This window comes from Acomys minous, assembly GCF_964271855.1.
Source record: "Acomys minous genome assembly, chromosome: 1".
Lineage (NCBI taxonomy): Eukaryota > Metazoa > Chordata > Mammalia > Rodentia > Muridae > Acomys > Acomys minous.
In genome coordinates, this window is record NC_140483.1 from 97,275,591 (window position 1) to 97,297,316 (window position 21,726).

The 21,726-nt window shown below is 39.2% G+C and overlaps 1 protein-coding gene and 1 long non-coding RNA gene across 2 annotated transcripts in view; both read right to left on the reverse strand.

Annotated features, from left to right (window-relative positions):
* Positions 1-6,592: 6,592 nt before the first annotated feature.
* Positions 6,593-21,726, reverse strand: part of ZBTB10 (zinc finger and BTB domain containing 10) — a 31,032-nt gene continuing 15,898 nt past the window's right edge. Inside the window, exons 3-6 of the mRNA XM_084773471.1 lie at positions 12,724-12,822; positions 8,608-8,784; positions 8,243-8,415; positions 6,593-7,989 (exon numbers count right to left, since the gene is read on the reverse strand). Of these exons, the coding sequence (XP_084629597.1) occupies positions 7,684-7,989; positions 8,243-8,415; positions 8,608-8,784; positions 12,724-12,822 (755 nt within the window). The 3' untranslated portion in view covers positions 6,593-7,683. The remainder of the gene's footprint in view (positions 7,990-8,242; positions 8,416-8,607; positions 8,785-12,723; positions 12,823-21,726) is intronic.
* Positions 14,189-21,726, reverse strand: LOC311592750. Its single transcript, XR_014777501.1, has 2 exons — positions 18,387-21,726; positions 14,189-18,195 (listed from the first exon to the last, which is right to left on the reverse strand). It is a non-coding gene; the product is annotated as an uncharacterized lncRNA (long non-coding RNA).

Below are 21,726 nucleotides of genomic sequence, written 5' to 3' on the forward strand. Positions count from 1 at the left end.
GATATGGGAAGTCAGCAGTACTCCACAGGTGGACCCAGAAAAAAGGGGCTCAGTTTGTAGAGCATTTGCCACACAAGCACAAGTTCAGTTCCCTAATATCCACATAAAGGCCAGGGTGCACAGGCACCCCCAGCACTGGGGAGGTCAAGACAGGTTTCTGGAGCTTACGCTGGCCAGCAGCATAGCCTACTTTTGCAAAAGACCCTGTCTCAAGCAACAGAGGAAAGCACTTCCGGCTTCTACTCCTACACAAGCACGTGTGCCTTTCTAGCCAGGTGTGTTGGTTCACACTTGTAATTCTAGCATTCAGGAGGCTGGGGCAGAAGGATTGCTAACTACACAGGGAGTTCCAGGCCAGCCTGGGCTAAAGTCCCTGTGCTTTTAGGACCCCATCCTAATTATCTATTAGATACGATGTGACAAAACCTTCTATATTAGAAAGGTCCCTGTTTTTAATTAGCAAGTAAAAATCTCAGTGAACTTTTAAACTCAATGTATTTGTGACTTTTTTCTTTGGAACCATGGGATTCCTAGTAAGGTGTCACAGCTTCGTCCATGCTTGTCAGCTGAGGCAGTGCTACCCTTTGCCTCCGCTAACTTCCAGCTCTAGGAAGGAAGGAATTCATTGGTATTAAGAATGTATGGCATTCTTCAACCTACGGAAGACCTGCTGACCTCAGAAAAGCATGCCCCGAAGCTTAGGCTGGTCAGCAGTATAACAAATCTAAGCAGCTGACTCACTGTTTAAGGCTGTGTCTGCCCTGCTAGTTGGGGTGGTCTTATGGACAGACACACTTATCTGTTTCTTTAAAATAAGCCTTCCAGTTCCTATACAGATCAGAATCCGGACTAAAAGGCAAAATACCTACTTCTATACAGGCACACACTGATGATTATTAGAATTAAATATTTGATACCAAGAGGCCCAACAGCACAAAGTATGGTGGTGCACACCTACAATCCTAGCACTACGGAGGGTCACCATGGATCCCAGGCCAGCCTGAGCGCCCTACTCGCAGCAGCTCCGAGGCAAGGCCCTGTCTCAAACGCAGGGTCCCAACAGTGCTGGGAGTTGACTCAGCGAGCAAAGGTCTTTTTGAACCCTTGGGTCCCACATAAAAGCAGGCAAAGAACTGACTCCATTTCCTAACTTGCATATGGACTGCAGCATCATTCGTGCCCATACATACACAGTTAAAACCACCAGAACAAACCGACAGGGATACAAAGCTCCATGTTAACTTTCACTGTTATATAACTCAACGACAAGATCCAATAGAGCTCTTCACAAATATAAACACTGGTAACTAGAAAACCTGGCCAAACGGTTTTGTAGCAAATGGCTAGTCCTATTAAGCATTCTAAATGCTGAAGATGATGCACACGAATATGTAAAGTACAATTGTTTACTGTGGGTCATTTGGTCCTTCAACCTTGAAGCATGGTCCTCCATGACCTCTACTTGTTAGGAAAAGGGATGGGCTAAGGCTCAAGCCATCACCACTGGCAACATGTCCGAAGGAAACAAGTTTGACACAAATACCAAAATGTGGTGTCAAGAGTCCTGGGCCCTGAAGTTGTCTTTGATATCACTGCAATAAACTCTGTTCCCTTTCAACTTACTTCTCCTACTGTTCTCTCAGCAACCGCTGTGATGTGTGCCAAGAAATCAGTCTTCTGTCCCTCACTAAGATCAAACAGATATGGAATTAATTACACTTGGAAAATATTTATTACCAATTCCAGGCCATATTGCGAAGAAGCTGAACTATGTCCCATTGGTAGGAAACAGAATATGGTAAGAAGACATCGGGCTGTTGGGAGCCAGTGTCACCTTGAGACGGGCGTTGCCATGTCGCACAGGAGTGCCTCCTTCACCTGCGTGCTGGGTTAGAGATGTATGTCTTCTCACTACCACCAGCTTCCAGCTTAATATTTTTGCTTTCAATTTCATCCAGTTCATTTTAGCAACTCTAGGACTTATTAACATTAGAATGGGAAACATGCTAAAGACTAAACTCTTAAGGATTCTGTCAGGTGCCCCAGTGACACCTGCTGCTGGAAATTCCCTTCTCCACCGCATGAAACACCTTTTTAAAGTCTTTTAAAGGGAGAGGCAGGCAGATCTCTGAGTTCGAGACCAGCAAGGAAATAAGTAGTTGGCAACTGTGATGGTCTCAGTTCTTTAAAAAAGTGACAAGAATCACTGAAACAAAACTTTTTGGCAGCCAGGCATGGTGGCAGCATTAGGGAGGCAGAGGCAGGCACATCTCCAAGTTCAAGGCCAGCCTGGTCTACAGAGCCAGTCCACGACAGCAAAGGCTACTAAAAAAAAAAAACCACTACCAACAAAAAATGGCTAATGCTGCTTTAGCCAAGATGGCTGTCAACTAATCTTTTATGCATCTAAAACATGCAGTTGGTGGTATCTCTCCGCTGGCAAGCAGCCCCATCTCAACTTTGGAAAACTCAAAACAGCCCTTTTTTTTTTTAAGTGTTCCTAATCACTCCCTCTGGAAACCACACAGAACGTGTCTTCATTGTGTATCTGACAGTTCACGATGACGTGTGCTACATGCCCCCATCACCACCAAGCTCACCTTCCTTTGTCCATCAACCTAAAAATCCATTTCCCTAGTAAACTGGACCTATCTGGCTGTTTGAGTTCCTCTGTTCTATTACTAACTCAAAACATTGGGTGTAGCAGGTGGCATTAATAACCCTGGCATTCAGTGGCTGGGATGCAAGGCTCTTTTTTCTTTTTTGTTTGAGGTTTGTAGTCTGTGCTACACAGCAAGGTCCACCTACCAAGAAGGAAACAGAGGCAGCTTAAACTGCAGTCTGTGCTCTCCATACAAATAAATTTTCAAAGACTTGAAATTTGTAATCTTATATATTTACTTGTAATCCATTTGTCTAATATACAATTTCACCCCCATTTCCCCAAGAGAATTCGCAAATGTGATTTACAGGGAACTCTTGGATGTTTTCAATGAATGCACACCATTGCTATCTATTAATGAGAGAAGCCCTGCAAGGAGAGCTGGGAGGTAGCATTACTTAAGCACTTCCATATTTAAAAAAGACAAAAACCCCATCAGACTTAACAATTCGAACTTGTAAATTGATAGTACAGAGGTATTTGAACGTCCGTCCAAGTTTACAAGGGTGTCTTCCCCCTTACCCAGAGTCTAAGCTAGCACACCTGCAAATAAATCAGAATTATATATTAATAAAATTCACAAAGCCAGAAGCAGTTTAGTGCTCACAAGTTTATATTTTAAGTTTGATAAAGATTCTCGTGTATTTTCTAAATACACAGACAACAGGTTTTGGAGGTTTACATACATGTCTCAGGACACTTATATTAGGTAGGTAAATTACAGTTTTAAAAAAAAATTGGTCTTTGTAAAAGATCTTCCCAGAGAGCTTTTACAAACAGCAGGCAGAAGTATTCTGTTTACAGTGTTTAAGATGCTGGTTCTCCCATACCATAATGGCCTCAATCATCCCTTTCTTAAACCCCAAATTTTCTTCTCAATCGTTAAATGTATTCCAAATTTAGTGCCCAATGTCCTAAAATTCTGGGCTAGAAAACATCTTTGAAAGTGTGCTTATCCCTAACATGTTTTAAACTACCTTGTTCAACTTCACTTGAAGACTGGGATACAGCAGGGAAGGAAGAAACAAAATAAGTAATCCTACTTTTATATCCTAAATTGACTAAGAAAACACCTGTTAGTTCTGACTGTGTAGATTTAGGTACCATAGTAAAGCTTAAGGATCCGGGTGACCGAACGGCACAAAAAACTGGGGCGTATATCTAGTTCTCCATATTAAAAAAAACCCACCTTTTTAAAAGTGAACGTGTCACAGCCCACTAATGACATCGACTGCGATGAGCTGTGTTTAAGTAGGTGACAGGAACAACGGTACAGAAGAAAAGTGTGGTGAGGTGTTTACTGGGGGCAGAGGGGATACAAAATTCCTAACTTAGCCGTTTTATAGGGAGAATATAAATTTACAAAAACAGTTGTTTTGTGAGGCACCAATAGAACCTCCTAAAAAAGAGTCGGGGCTTCAGAACCAGACCTGATCAAACCCAGCTCTAGAAAGCTGTGGGAATTAGGCAAGTGTCTGAGTTTTTCTGAGCCTTTTCTTATTTGTAAAATAGAATAGCACCTACCTTACAGAGGTTAGAAAAAATAAGGCAGACAACACAGAAGTGTGCAGATACCAAAAAGTGGGAGTCATAAAGCAGAGGAATGAATGGACCTTATATGCTATGTTCAGAGAATGCTCAAACTACAGAGCGGACGGTTCTAGGTTCTCAGGGCTTACTGGCATGACATCATCACAACCCTCCGTCCTCAGGTGCTTTGCAAGTCGCGGTTCCTTACCTTCCTACCAGTTCTTCCTTTTTCCTTTTGGTTCAAATCACCAACTAATAGACACTATGTACTTAGAGTGCTTGAGTATTCTATGAACTAATGCATTAACTCACTCTTCATTAGGATAGCTCAATGTAAGCCACATAGTGTTTTTTTGCCCCCCAATTCAAGGCTACTGGTTGTTGTCCAGTTTCCTCTTCCAATATTGTACCCCACAAGCTCTTGATCACTGGGGTGCCAAATTTTAGCAATTTGTCTGGGGAGGGAGAGAGAGAGACAGATAGACAAGAACCATGACAAATGAAAGACCATAGGGAAGTTAACTGTGTGGGAGAAGTAACATGATTTGAATTTATGACAAAGTATTACCACTGTGTAATATGAAAGTGTATGCTCTTCCCCTTCATTAAAATTAAAAACTCTAAAAATATTTTATTTAAAATATAAATTACAAAAAAACTTCACCAAATGTACAACATAACTCTGCCAGACTTCCAGACAAAATTATGAATATTCAATCCATTACCTTTCTGAGACCAATCAAAAGTTCTTAAGAGATTTATCAACTTCCTGAAGTTGTTTTGTCAGAAAAAGAATATACTTAAAAAAATAGAAACGTCCAGTAGTATACCTTAGTACTAAACTATTTTTAAAAAAGATCTAGAAGGGAAAAGGCAATCCCTCAAGACCATGAAACAAAATAACTTAGGCAATCAGTAAGTAGAAAAACCTGTCAATTCTGTTTCTGGTAAAGTGTTTACTTCAAAGAAACTTTTATATAGGCTGAGGCAAATATATATTCAAGAGTATAAACATTTTTCCTTTGGATTACCTAAAAACAAACTTTTAAAAGTATATTTCAGATGACTAAAAATATAGCCAAATCTGTCACAACACGACATAAAAGGCAATGGACAATTATAGAATATTTTAAATTAACAGTAACAAGTCATCTACATCAAACTTGTTTCCAACTAAAACCAAACAAAAGCACAACAAATCCTGTAGTGTACCAAATGTGTATTTCAATTTACTGTATGCAATCTAACAAAAATTTGGTCATAATTTACCAGATATACATAAATGATTTAAGTAATAAAAGAAATTCTGTTTCAAGATAAGGTCATATTTTTGAGTAAAATAAAGTACATTAAGAATGTAAAGCCAAGTCCAGTTTCTATGCAATAAGTGAACTACTGTCTAATAAAGCAGATTTAGGTGATTTTTTTAAATATATATATTTGCTCTTTAATATATATTTATATATAGACAGATCTACCAATTGTAAACTATGGTTTAAAGGAAGGGGATAAATGGGATGAAAGAAATCTTTATACTATACTTACATATTCACAAAGCAGAACATTTTACATTTAAAATACTCTGTCCTTCATTATATCTCTGCCCAACTATGTCTACTTTGTGGACTTTATTAGGATTACATTTTACTCATTTGTTTCAAACACAGAGAATAAGTTGCATTCTTCATTTCAAACAAAAATCAAAACAAAACTGCTCTTCTGCCAGCCTCCAGGTATGCAGAGACCACCGTACAGCTTAGAGGCCAGGGGTGCATCTCACCAGGCGTCACTAATATTTCATCTCTGATTTATCCACACAGAAAGTCACTGTCCAAATCAAACCATTATTCTACTGAAATTGGAGGCAATGATGAAGCTTGTCTCTTTAAAAGAAAATCAACTTTTCAACTTTGACCAGATGGAGCACCAAAATATTTTATCTGTCAAAGCTGCTCTGTTGGTTTCTTCCACACAACTGGCAAAATTTAGTTACTTGATATAAAATAGGAAAATATACTCAATTTGTATTTAAAAGAAAGTTGAAAATATGATGTCTCTCAATCTTATATAATATATAATATGCTCCTGATATATGTTTACATGTTAGCCTGTTAAAGGCCGGTGAGAGTTCCACTATCCGCTAATTCATCTGTCACCAAGCTAAATAAACCTAACAGTTTCAATTACATGAATCGCTCTTTAACTCCTGAAGAATTTAGGTAATGGAACAATAAATGGCTCTCAACATTTTATTTGTAATATTTTTGCAGATTGTTGAATCATGGTGACTATAAAGATTTCATCATGGTGTGGTGACTTTAAGCAATGGAAAAATAAATTATCAGCCACAATCTAAAAACACTCATATCCCGGTAAGTATGAAACAAAAGAGAGTGCACATTTTGTGTTAATTTTAATGATAAAAAAGGGCACAGGAGAAAAACCTGATATTTCACTTATATTGCATAACAAGCTAAACCAAACTGGACATGGAGGATAAATTATAAAACAAATCATTTTACTTATTTTTCTATGACTTTTCTTCAATTATACTTCTGTATTTCAAATAAGGCTGAGGTATAGTACACTGGCAAAAAATATAAGAGGCAAACAAGAATAGTGCCAAAGTAACAGATACCCAAAACCAAAAACCATGACAGAAAACATCATATAGTAACCATTTATCTGATTAGAGCAGCAGGAGAAAGTTACTTCTAAGTCATAATCATTTTAGTGGTATTTTTCAGCTTCACCATGGCAACTTTGTAACATCATTCTTCATTTGTGAAGTAGTAAAATTCATGTCAAAAAAGGAAGGGAGGATAGGGGAGTCAGTTAGTTCATTCCAATAAATTACCTCTCCAGTTCTTATAAACATGCCTATCAGCACAAAATTAAGAAATAATATCTAAGACTAGAAGAGACTTGGTTTAAGTTACGAAGTAAATAAGATGAAAAATACAAGAAAATAGAACCAATGGGGTTGAAAAGGCCCCTCACTGAAAAATCTGTATTAAAAAAAATAAAATTAATAAAATAAAAATAGGAACAAAACTCTACTAGTACAAACTAGCCTGAGTGGTTTGATTGACAGAGTAATTGGGTCAACTGTCACTTTACTTCCATAAATGGACTTTCTTCATTCATGTTAAAGTGGCACATGAATGTAAGCTCTATAAAGGACAAGTACTATATTTTCATAGAACCCAAGTAGTTAACTGTATATCCTATAAATAAAAAATAGTTTACTTTGATAACTGACTGAATATGTGGGGACTCTGTATATCCAACCACATGGTTGTCTGCTGTACAGTCCTGTGCAAATATAAATTTTTTTTTTTGCTATAAGGCTTTAAACCCTACAGTTTTTCACAGCAATGTAACTACCATCCAGCATGTACCATATTTTGCAAGCCTTCAAGTCCAACAATCCAAATTGTCGATTCATAGTATGTCCAAATGCAGCATTCTTGAGGAATATATTAGGTCAGTTAATCATCCAGAGACATATAAACATCTCTTGATTCGTCCCATCGAGACGCGTCGTTCTGGTCGTCTCCGTTCTCAGCCAGCTCTTCCTCCGGCTCTCCTCCTTCATTCTCCTCATACTCTTCATCTCGAGGGAACTCTGTGTCCTGTCCCTGGTCTACACTTTCTTGCCCTCCTGGCTGTGACTTATCTGCACAGTCCATACACACTCCATAGCGCCGAGATCCATGCCTTATTCCAACACTGGCTGCTAACATGAAGATCTTCTTACACACCATGCACTTGTATTTTTTATCCTTTTTATGCACCTAATTGAAGGGGGAAAATTCAACATAAGGATAGTACAGATATAGACTGTATTTGAGCCATTCAAATTAAGCCATACATTTAGTAATGGACAGATAATTATTATATTTCTAGATGAAGTAAAATATCAGCTCAAAAATAATTCTGTTTAAAGCAACTTATTATCCTTCCTCAAATTTGCAGGTAAAATGTTTTAAACATCACTGGCATAAAAAACACTTAGCTCCATGGTCAGCTGGGTGTGAAGTCACTTACCAGGGAATGTCTTTTTACATGTTCTCTTCTAGTAAACAGCTTTCCACAAATGTCACAGCTAAATGATCTTACTCCAGTATGAATGAGCAAGTGCCTTTTTAGTGTTCGTCTGTATTTGGCTACATAGCTACAATGAGGGCATTTTAACTTGTTCATGATTAGAGATGAATCACCTTAAAGGAGAAAAAAAGGTACTGATTAATAGAAGTACATTATTAATCAGAAGCCTTCTATCAATGCTGTGTCCGGCCATAAGAACAGCAACTGTTAACAAAGCTACTACTTATTTTTAAAAACTACGAATACAGAGTATTTTAAACATTAACATTTTAGAATTTTGATTTGTTTAGTTGACCAGTACTTGCCATTTTCCCACGTTTCTTGTTTGGGCCAAGATTCTGGCAATAATCCATACTTGAAATCATTTGAAGCACCTGGTAGCAATCCATATTTGAAGTCATTTGAAGTAGTTGGTAGCAACCCATACTTGAAATCACTTGAAGTGCCAGGCATCAAACCATACTTGAAATCATGTGATGCTCCTAGTACAATTGAAAAGTGATCTTGAGGTAGTGGTTGGGTAAAATCTATTATCTCTTAATCAGAACCCAAGAAAATGAAATACAACTATAGCAATGCTGGCTATCTTCATATAAACCAAACAAAGCTGCATGTACTGGCTGGTGCCTGTACTCCCAGTACTTGGGAGGGAGACAAGCAGAGGAACTCGGTGCCAACCTAGGATACACTGTAAATTAGGAGCCACCGTGGCCACAAAGACAGCCCTGTCAGCTACCCAACTGCCTCCCACCTTGTCTTCCCTACAAAACCTAAACAAAAACAATGTCTTGGACCTCCAAAAGTGTGGGCTTAATAACTAAAAACCACAGAACAACAACAGGAACCTAGTTTATAGTGACAGAAACAGTCAGGAATCATCTCTTTCTTGATTTTTAAGTCCATTTTAAATTTATATATAATGTATTGGGTCAAAGAATCTTCAGCTTTTGGCTCTAGATCCAATCAACCATCAATTCTAGCGTGTGGGTTCTTTCTCAGTGGCTGTCAACTTATTTCCCAGTTCCCACCCACAGCAATTGCATCCCCCGTTAAGACATGGTCTCGTTCAGACCAGGCTGGCTTTGAACTTGCTGCATAGCTGAAAATGACCTTCAACTTGGGACTGTCTTGCCCCCACCTCCCAACTACACCACCATACCTGCCATATTTTTTTCAGACAATAAAATCACAATGGGGGGGTGGGTGGTGGCTGAGGCAACGGTGATACAAAGCCAGACTAGGTTAGAATAAGAGCCTGTTTCAAAAATAAGACCAAATGCAAAACAAACTAATTCAGAGCCTGTCAGGCTGCAAAAATCAAGGATCCTTCACCCTTCAATGGTGAGTAGGCAGGCTCCTATTGCAAGGCACTTTTAACTTGGACTTGTCTACATTACTTTCTAACATAGGTATATGCAGAGCTCGTTTATGTAGTAATAAAGGTAGGACATCTCCAATCTAAAAAGCCACAATCTCAAATGCTTGCATGTTGGTGCTCAAAACCTTCCACCCTCAGCTTTTTCCTTTTTTCCTCCTGTGTAGCCTTGGCTGTCCTGGAATTCATTTCAAGTTTTTAGATGAGAGATGTCAACCTCTATTGCTCCTTCTATTAGTAAAGGTCACACAAAATATTCCAAAATCTGAAAGACTCCAACTTTTCAATAGCATCTAGTCCCAAAGCACTTCTGAGAAAGGGTACAAGCTGTAATAAAATTTTCTTCCTATAAACCTCTGGATTTCATTTAAAAAATATTAAGATTTTCCTTGGTCAAAGAATATACAAGGAGCCGGGCATGGTGGTGCACGCCTTTAACCCCAGCACTCAGGAGGCAAAGGCAGGCGGATCTCTGTGAGTTCGAGACCAGCTTGGTCTACAAAGTGAGCCCATGATAGTCAAGGCTACACAGAGAAACCCTGTCTTGAACTGGTTTTCAAAATTAGAAAGTGAAAATATTTCCAAACATGTGAAAGGGGGACAGGGACGAGGGTGGCAACCTGGGTCAGTCAACCAACCTATCAATGTCCACTTTCACATTTCTAAATTGAGTTAGGGTTTTAGGATTCATATTTTTTAAGGAATTGTATAAAAATTAAGTTACTCTATAGGAATGCAAGACCTGTACTTCTAATTTAGGATATTTTCACTTGCTCAAAATTATTTCAAAAACTGACCTTAGAAGTCATTTAAATCTGTTAATATATTCAATAAATAGTACTCTCTACATAATATAGACTAAATATATTTAAAATAATTAATAAACCAACAAGATTTAAAGTTAAGGTTAAGAAAAAACTTCAAACTCCATGCCCCTCTGCATACACCACCCACAGTACTAGTCAAGAAACACAAACAGCCAGTGAGAAGGCTCAGTAGGTCAAAGTGCTTGCTGCCAAGCCTGATCATCTGCCTGGGGTCCCTGGGACCCACAGGGTGGAAACGGCAACTCCCACATGGAGTTTTCTAATCTCACTGCCAGAGCATGTACATATAAAATAAAACTTAGTATAAATAAAATAAAGTATATTATAAAATATATAAATACAAAAATAATACAGTATAAATAAGTTTTTAAAACAAACCTTCACCCCAAATTTCATAGATGTCCTCTGACTAAATTTAAAGATGGACTCTTAAAAATTAAATAACATGGCTCATTCTCTACAGAAAGCTGTTTGTGTGTATTATTTTACAGTTTTATTCTTGGATCAAAAAGTGGTCCTATTAAATATTCTTAAGACAATAGTAAAAAAATCCACAGGCATGTGTGTGTGTGCTGGGCATAGTAGCATGGGCCTTTAGTTCCAGCACGTGGGAGAGACAGGCAGATCGCTGTGAGTTCCAGGGCATCCGGGGCTACATACACAGCCTAGCTCTGAGCAAAACAAAACAAAGCCGGCCCAGCTGTATCTCAGAAGCACAGGGCTTGGCTAGCATACTCCAGGCCCTAGGTTTGATTTCCAGCACCCAAAGGGAGCAGCAAGAGCCACTAACAGCTTTGTACAAGGAGTGCTACCTGTTCTTCCATCATTAATTTCAAACAGAGCTTCACTTACAAAAAGGTGAGCAGCTACATCCTTTCATCTTTAAATGTTAATTTTGCCACAATTTCCCACTGTATATACAATTTTATACACTACTGTAGCCTGTACCTTTTGCTTTATATCTAAATGCAGTTTACATGTGTGTGCATATATATGCATAAATGTGTGTGTATACATTCTAGAACATTCTCCTACAAAACTGTAATACACACATTTAAAATTGAATAATATTCCGTATTTCTAACCGTTCACAAAATCAAGGCCCATAGTGCACTGAGCTCCATCTTTTATCTAGTGGTTCCCTTGTGTTTGTCTTTCCAGACATTAGGGCTTGGACTGGACTGCCTGCTGTGATTCTAAATTTTCTCCTCACAGATAAAATTCCAATAAAATAAAACACTACCCAAGTAATGCTGTGTGCTAACAAGAGCATCACATCAATGGGTTCACTTCGTTTTACGAAGTTATCAATGATAGTAATCCTAAACAGTGGTTCTATTAATGCTCCTCAGATCTCTGTAGTATATAGATACTCTTCCTTCTTGGGAAGGCAGGTATGGACAAACACAAAAAGTAGTAATAATAAAAAAGATATTTATGGATAATTGTTTATAAGAGTTAAAAAATAAGTTCCTGGGCCTGGTGTGGTTGCACACACCTGTAATTCCAGCACTTGGAGAGGCAGATGTAGGCGTTATCTCTGTGAGTTCTAAGCCAGCCTGATCTACAAAGTGAGTCCAGGACAGCCAAGGCTACACAGAGAAACCCTATCTCAGAAACCAAGCCAAACCAAAGCAAAACAACAACAAAAGGCTTCTGTCCAACTCTATCAACCTATTCTTGACACTTTAGTAAAGGAGTATTTTTCTCTTTTATTCAATTTTATTTAAATAGAGCCATGTGATTTTTGCCTTCATAGCCAAAGTTTCCCCAAAGTATAACTGAATGATTTGAATATTACTATTTAAGACTACATTTATTTTTATGTTTTTAATTGTGTATATATGCATGACATGAATGCAGGTGCTTCTAAGGGCCAACTGTTATCAACTACTGTGATAATTAGCCTATTTCATCAATATGCTGGCAGGAATCTATAAGCTGCATTAAACCAACACTTAAAAGTATAAAATACCAATTTTAGGTCCCCTCAAACAAGACCAAAAATTTCAATTTATATTTCCCAAGTTTCTAAGACATCACTAATCACTAAGACATTAGCTAACTTCAGAATGGTAAATAACAGGAAGCATTTACACACAACTAGCCAAGAATCTACAGCAGACACCAGTAAACACATACACTAGCACTCCACAATCTTCAGAACCTCTCAGATGCATCTTGACCCTCCCCCCCAAAAAAATTCTTGCTGTACCTACCAGCATCTCCTGCATCTTGAACACTGCAGGCTTCGGCCAATAAACTTGCATTCATGGTCCTATCTCCATCAGGCCCTGAGAGTAGTGCACCATCCAAATCTGAAAATGATACAGTAAGTTTATTTACAAACCGCATTTTCTTCCTGGACGATCTTAATGTATGATGCAGGCCAAATTAGAGGCCTTCCACTATTGGGTATCCGCCACAGGCTGCACACTGTATATAAGCCACAGGCAAAACTCCATCAGTACAAACAAATCTAAACTCCAGGTGAAGCAAGGACCATAATATAGCCTATTCATCTTTTGTTTTCCTACTGTCTAAAATGAATGCCCTCCAACTATTTGCTAAATTAATGTAATGCTGTATGTGCCCAGCGCATGTGAAGAGTATGAGCTTGCGATTCAGTTCTCTCCTACTATGGGTTCCAGGACTTAGAATGCTAGAGCCGTGTTGTGTAACAGACTTTTACAAGTCATCTCACCAGCCCTGGTATTTCTGACTTGGTGTTAATTGTGAAAACTGTGCTAATATGTGAAAACGCCTTTGATTAAATGTTTATTTTAAATGTTTTGTGTGAGGTTGAGGATTGAAGCCAAGGCCCTGAACATCCTAAGCATTCTTGTAAGCCACCCTCTTTAAAACAGCATTGCATGAGATAGACAAATATACCTAAAACAATGAAGACTTTACTTTTGTGTATGAATGTTTTGCCAGAATGTATGTGTGTGCACAGGCACATGCCTGTTTGATCTTCTAACTGGAGTTATAAATGGTTATGAGCTACTTACTATGTGGGGTGCTGAGAATCAAACCTGGGAACTCTGTGGGAACAGCCAGTGCTCTTAACCACTGAGATATCTTTTTAGCACATTAAAACAGTTTCAACAACAAAAACATGTGCAACTGAGTAGGAATGGGCTGTAAAGAACCAAGGTGCCAGGGTAGGACAACATTTGGAAGGTTGACAGGGCAAGTGGAAAGAATGGTCTGCAAAGCCATTCTTTACATACAGGTGGCGCACACCTGTAATCCCAGCACTCAGGGAGGTAGAGGCAGAGGCAGGTGGACCTCTGTGAGTTCGAGGCCAGCCTGGTCTACAAAGCCAAGTCCAGGACAGCCAAGGCTACACAGAGAATCCCTGTCATTTGTGTGTGTGTGTGTGTGTGGGGGGGTGATGACCTGTGCTGGAGATAAACGGATGGGGAAATGTTTTAAGAAATTTGACTGTACGATGGAAAAGTGAGAAACAGAAGAATTATTTTAAGGTGGTAAAAGTAAACATCTTTAAAAGGTGCCAGAAGTCATCTGAAGATGTTGAGAATGTTGAACAAATATGAGCACAGAGAAATTATATTTAAGATTCCAGAACTTTGGGTCTGCATGCATGAGTATTCAAGACAAGAGTGCTGCATGTGCTGGGCTTGTGCCAGTAATCTCAACACTAGGGAAAAGGAACACAGAACAATGATCTGAGTCTGTGAAAACTGAGGACACAAGTAGAAATCTAGAGCGTGTCCACGATCCTGTGACACTGTAGTGTTTGGGCACAGAGACATCACTACTGTGGCTAGAAAGTGTTAACTCAGCAAAGCAAGGACATGGTTTTGATCTCCAGAACCTAGGTTTAAAACTTAAAAACAAAACAACCCAAGCACTTACAACCAGTGCTGAGAAAGTAAAGACTGACCCAGATAAGTGAGATAAAAAGAGATGAAAATGGTTGGTGTGCACACCTGTCTACATACACATACATAGATATATATTCAAAACAAGAGGGGTGGCTCAGTGGTTAACACTGACTGCTCTTCCAAAGGACCTGGATTCACTTCCAGGCATCCAAATCTTTAAATGTCTGTGCCTGTCCAGCTTCCAGGGACACCACCAGCAATGCACATAACAGACAGACAGGCATGCAGGCAAAAGCACTCAATGCAGAATTTTAAAGAAAGATAAATTTAAGTCATTCTGGTCTTTTTTCTAATATATACTGCTGTCAGAAAGCAAATATTCGTATTACATAAGCTTTCCAGGGGTTGGGTGATGGCCCAGTGACAGATGCAAAGGCCCCCAGGCTGCCAGACCAGACCAAACCAAACCAAATACTACACCTCTTCTCCAAACTTAAGAGGTCCACATTAATAGGGTTCAGACAATATAAAGCACGCAGCAGCCAGGCATAGTGGCGCTCGCCTTTAATCCCAGCACTGGGGAGGCAGAGGCAGGCGGATCTCTGTGAGTTCGAGGCCAGCCTGGTCTGCAGAGTGACCCCAGACCAACCAAGGCTACACAGAGAAAACCTGTCTGGTGGGGGAGGAGACCCAGAAAAAAAATGCACACAGCACACAATGGAGTGACTCCCATAAGGCTCCTTCAGCGTCCATGGTCATCTAGCCTCACTTCTGTTCCCTGACATGTCTACCTTACAGAAAATAACCATAGGCAGCCAGATAAGGCAAAAAGGAAAGGAAATCAGCATTAAGAGCAGTAAAATGTATGTGGCAAAGACCTATAGCCCACCCAAACTTGCACTTAGGAGGCAGAGGCATCAGTTCAAAGCCAGCCTCAACTGCCAAGACAGTTCCCCAAAATAAAAATATACAAAGGGGGGGCGGGGGGAAATCTCAAAACCAAAACTCATGAAGAAGGGAAAAAAGGTGGCAGGCAATTTTTATAGTTACCATCTCTTTAAAAGTATTTAAATTTTTGTGCTTAATAAGACTCTATGGCCCAATTTAAGTAAGCAGTAAGCCTTGCTTCTAATGAAAGTGATTTTTTAAAAACCAGCTTGGCTCATTTTTCACAAAAAAAAAAAAAAAAAAAAAAAAAAAACTCCAAAAGGTTCTACCTAAACATCTGGAATCAAGCCTACCTATGTCCATAAATGGAAAATGCACATTAAGTTCAACACCGCCCCACTGGGTATAGCCAGTGCAATGGGTACAACACACAGAGCAGAGGAGGTGGCTCAGGTCTATGCCAGCACTTGGGAAGCTGCAGCAAGAAGAGGCTACGCTGAGCTACATGACCAGACCCTGCCTCAGCAACAGAAATGTCTCTAGGACAAAAGACAACATTCACATTTAAGAAAAAAATACTGAAAATATACAAAGCAACTTTTTATTCCCAAATTTAATTTTCCTTAAAAGTTTGTGTCTTAGCTGGGGCAGTGGCGCACACCTATAATCCCAGCACCCAGGGAGGCGGAGGCAGGGAGGAGATTTCTGCATTCAAGGTCAGCCTACTCTACAAAGCAAGTCCAGCATAGTCAAGATAAGGCTATCCTGGTGGGGGTGGGGTGAGCAATGCTCAAAGTAATAACGAACAACAATTATCATCACAAATATAAAAGGACAGAAATGCTAGCTAGCTATAACTCTAAATAAAAGTGTCCTAAATTGATTTATTAATTATTTTTAGATACAGACTTTTTAGGATTCCCTAATGGGTACGTAGCTTAAGCAGTTTCCTGAAAACTTTTATAAATACCAAATCATATGCAATTTCACTAAACAGCAAAGATACAAATTAAAAATGTGAGGTTAGAGTAAGATGGCTCGGTAGACAAGGAACTTCCTGCCAGGTCTACTGTCCTGAACTGGTTCTCCAGGACCGTGAGGTCCTCAGATTTCCAAATGCACACGTGGTAACCTTGTATGTGTGCACATGCACAATAAAAGAAATTGTAATTTAAAAAAGAAAGAGATGGCTCAGAGGTTAAGTGCACTGGCTTTTCTTCCGAAGGTCCTGAGTTTAATTCCCAGCAACCACATTGTGGCTCACAACCATCTATGAGATCTGGTGCCCTCTTCTGACATGCAGCCACACATGCTGGCAGAACACTGTGTAAATAATAAATAAATCCAGAAGGAAGGAAGGGGGTGTGGTGGCACATGCCAACTACCGAAATGTTTTGAAAACAGAGGCAGGAGCATCACAAATTCAAAGTCTTCTTCCTGAGCTGTATGTGAAGTTCAGTGAAAGCCAGGATATATCTTACTAAGAGCATATATCAGAATTTTTTTTAAATAAGTAAAAAATTAAGGGTTAAGCCAGGCAGTGGTGGTGAATGTCTTTAATCCCAGTGCTCTATGAGTAGAAAGCCAGCCTGGTCTAAGGAACTGGGAGAAACCTTGTCATGGGTAGGTAGGTAGATAAACGTATATCTCACAAATAGAGAAATGTATTCCTCAGCAGCAAAGTTCTTGCCTTCCATTAACAGGGCTCTGTTTAAACCCAAATATTGAAAAATAAATTAGTAAGTAAATTTTCAAAAAAAATCTTTTTTTAGGTTTTTCTAGACGGGGTTTCTCTGTGTAACCATCCTGGCTGTCCTGGACTTGCTTTTGTAGACCAGGCTGGCCTTAAACTCACAGTGATCCGCCTGCCTCTGCCTCCCAAGTGCTGGGATTAAAGGTCATCACCCCTGGCTTAAAATTCAAATGTTAAAGCAGCAAATCACTTGAGACAAGGATTTAACTTTTTTTTTTTTAACATCATTAGAATTTTAACATCATTTTTCCTTTGATTTCCATGTTTTCAGTTTTAATTCTATAAACCCAATGTGAAAAGACAAAAATTTCCTATCTATACACAGGAATCTTCCAGGTTTCCCCTTCAGGTATTCCTGTGTGTAGATATATCACATAGATATGGACAAGCCAATCAAACAAGATGTGCTTAGGTTAAAGATTCAAAATGCGCCATCTCAATAAAACATCCAGAAAATTTGAGGCGCAACCCCAGCTTTAACATTGTAGTAGGACTAAAGCACACATTTTCAGAGCTGTAGAAGTCACATTTCCTTTTAAGGTATTCAAATACAAATATGCCCAAGCATTGATTTTTAGATTTCAAAATATTCACTAGCATTTTTCAGATGTTTATAATAGAGCTTTAAATCCAAAATTTTTAAAAGGTTTTTTTTAACATGAGACTTGTTTTTTTTGTTTTTTTTTTTTTAACTCTTCTGCTTTTACTAGGGGAATACTGTTGGGGAAGCCTTCCCTTAATAAACTCCACGTCTGTTATATTGGTCAGCGCTTCCCTGCAAAGTTAAAGTCCGGTCATCTACGTGCAACAAAATAGAAGGAAACACCGATTCAGAGGTATGTTTTAAACTCCTAATCTGTGTTCAAATTTTACTAAAAAAATGGCAAAATAGGGCATTACAGAAGTTAATTTTGGCTCAAAATAAAGGTAACCTCTAATATCAGTCATCGTGCACGCAGGCTTAAGGACAATCTTTGTCAGTATTCAAACAAGCCAAACTATGTAAGACCATCTATCTAGCATTTGGCAGTCAGTACACAGCACTGGAAAACTGTTAAAAATAACTTCAATAGTCTTTCCTAACTTTAAGGGATCATGGTAGATCTTGTGATTTTACTATTTTTATTACTGTCATTTAATTTCATATAACCCTGTAAAGAGCACTGTATTTTAAAGAACAGAGACACCCACAAGCTGAGCTTGATCATAACCATTACAGGCATAACGTGGGGGTTGGTTTTCAATGTCTGAATCTGCGCTGTTATTCCCTCCACTGACCCAACTAGAATCGCCTGTAGAACTTCAACTAGAACCCCCAGAAACCCCGGCTGTCCTGACCTGGCATGCTCAAGGTTTCCAATCCAGAGCTAAGATTAAAGCCCTTTTTGACAAGAACTAGACAAAACTTCACAGGAAACAGTTCCTGTGTACACATGGCCTATAATTCTTTTACTCATACACACCACAAAGTATAGCTTTTTGGTCAACACTGTCCGTGCTTATAGTTTGGCCCTCTACATTAAAAGCACAGCTGGGCATGGCATGCACACCTGCAATCCCAGCCCTGGGAAGGCAAAGGATCCTTGAGTTTGAGACCAGCCTGGTCTACATGGGGAGCTAGTCCAGGTCAGCTAAAGCTACATGGTGAGAACTTGTCTAAAAAACAAACAAAAAACCCAAATCAACCTCGTTCTCCATCTCATACTATTACTTTCTGACCATAAGGCACTTTGCTTTTTAAATTTAAATATATATTTAGATTTATTTATTATTTATACAGTATTCTGCCTGCATGTGCCTATACATCAGAAGAAGGTACCAACCAGATCTCATTATAGATAGTTGTGAGCCACCATGTGGCTGAACTTAGGACTTTTGGAAGAACAGCCAATGCTCTTAACCTCTAAGCCATCTCTCCACCCCTTAATTTTTTTTAATTTATTCATTTTACATCCTGATTGTTAACTCCTCTCCCTTATCTCCTCCTGTTCTCACCCTCCCTCTCCCCCCATTTCTAGTCCTCAGAAAGGGGAGCCCTCCTCCCCTACCATCTGACCCCAGGCCATCAAGTCTCATTAGGACTGCCTGGTGCATCCTCTTCCTCTGCGGCCTGGCAAGGCGGCCCCACTAGGGGGAAGTGATTTCAGAGTCCATGTCAGAGACGGCCTATTTTTCCTTCCTGCTTATTATTAGTAGCATGCTTATTTATTATTTTTACCTGCATGTATGTGCACACCTTTTCACTTTTGTGCCTGTGCCCCGAGAGGGTGTCAGATTCCTAGTTATAGCTGTTGTGAGCCGCCATGTGAGCACTGAGAATTTAACTTATGTCCCCTGGAATGTCTTAACTACCCCCACCCCAACCTCCTTTGAGAATTTATTTTGATTTTTCTTATATAAGAGGCATGGTATGATTGCATTCCGAAGTTACAAGAAAGCCAGGTGCACGCCTTTAATTCCAACACTTGAGAGGCAGGGGCAGGCAGATCTGAGTTTGAGGCCAGCTTGGTCTATAGAGCAAGTTTCAGGATGGCCATGGCTACACAGAGACTCTTGTATTGAAAAACATTTTTAAAAAATATATTGGGAGTTTGGATTATTCTGGGGCAAAGTAGGAAAAAGTATGTTGGAAGGCATCGTATAAATAATTATGGGGTCTTTTTTAAACAGATAGTATAATTTGCTTACTAGCAAAAACAAGACTACAGGTCAGTGCTGCTATCAGCTACATGGTTTTTAAGAGTCAGCTTCATGTTTTGAATTTATTTTTACAGAAAATTATGAGTGGACTCCATAGTCTTCCATTCTTATTTTCCATCCTTTGATAAAAGCACTTTGATTACGGGAACTGCCTTGTGTGCAGTCGTGAACTGTAGACAGTGCAAGTCACTTCTAACTCACAGGGACACCCACTGGCAAGGCCAGAAAATGATAATGTCTATAAATCAGACACTGAATAGGTATTTTGTTTTTGAGACAGCCCCAGATGTAGTGGAACATGCTATGTAGAGCACGCTGGCCTTGAGCTCTGAGATCTGCCTGTCTCTTTCTTGAAAATGCTGGGGTGCAACCTTGCCCAGCTCAATTTTTCAGGTAAACACGGATTAAATTACATAATTACTAGGGCATAAACCTAAAATATGGATAGGAAATCTCAAAGCCCCTGAGATGCCAAAGTTACGAACAACTAGTTAAAACTAAGGTAACAGAAAATGTCCACTCTATTGCTATTCTTTCTTTTGTTGTTGTTGTTTTTTTTTGTTTTTGTTTTTCAACACAGGGTTTCTCTGTGTAGCCTTGGGTTGGCCACAGCGGATCATCTGCTCCTGCCTCCTGAGTGCTGGCATTAAAGGCGTGTGCCACCATGCCCGGCTCTATTTCTGTTCTTTAGCAGTCCTTCACTCCATCTTTTTTAAAAGGTCTTTACCACAAATGTGACATGCTAAAATTCTTCCATACACTTAGAATATACTCAAAACAAAGATCCTCGCTGCCTGGCCTATGTTTGGAACGTAAAACTGAAATTCCCCCAAAACAAACAAGCCCACTCTGCATATCAAGCCTTATAGTCTTTCCCCCTAAGCTGTAGAAAGACTGAGGTGACATTAAGAAAAACATTCCTTCGAGGCCTGCCTAGTCTACAAAGCAAGTCCAGGATAGTCAAGGCTACACAGAGAAACCTGACTTGAAAAATCAAAAAGAGAAGAAAAACATTCCTAGGGTGGTGGTGGCACACACCTTTAATCCCAGCACTCAGGAGGCAGAGGCAGGTGGATCGCTGTGAGTTTAAGGCCTGCCTGGTCTACAAAGAGAGTCCAGGACAGCCAAGGCTAACACATAGAAAAACCCTGTCTTGAAAAAGCCAAAAAGAAAGAAAAACATTCCTGCTTCTGGAGACCTGTGCTAAGCAGAGTAGTGTAAACAAGAGCAATCTTGAAATTAGTAAAATTCTGTAGCAATAAAATGTTAAAATAAAAATGCTAACTAGAGCCTACAAATATTTCAAAATAGGCAAAGTGATTTACAACATACTGTAACTAAACGTCTCCTCATGAAACAGTGCAGAGGCTGCCAGCAGGAGTCATACTCTTTAATAATGCTGAACAGTCCCCAATTAAGAGTTCAATTTAAAATTTTCCCACATTGGTATGAAACAAAAGCAAACTTTACAACCACTTTGTTTTACTTTCAGTTAATGTCTGATAAATTTATAAGACATTTATCACTTATTATAAGATAGAAAGAACTCCTGTTAGATGATTTGCCAAACTGTGGTGTTCAACTGGCTGAGTATATTAAAAACATTTCTGACCTAGAGATAGCTTCAGTTTACAATATGTTTGCCTTTATGATATGTAACCTTAAGTTCAAAAGCATCTGTTATGTAGTTATTAAGGCTTTTGGAAGACAGTACTTTAACTATTACCCAATCTAAAACTGAAATTCACATATATACAAGAAATACCAAAATTCAAGTGTCTCTGTTCTATACTTTTATAATGAAAAATTTCCAATTAAAAATAAATTTCTAGCTGGGCCTGGTGGTGCAGGCCTTTAATCCCAGCACAGGGGAGGCGGAGGCAGGTGGCTCGCTTTGAATTCAAGGCCAGCCTGGTCTACAAAGTGAGTCCAGGACAGCCAAGGTTACACAGAGAAACCCTGTTTCGAAAAACCAAAAAAAGAAAATTAAACTATATGCAGCTATAATTAGAGTGAAAAGTTTGGATGCA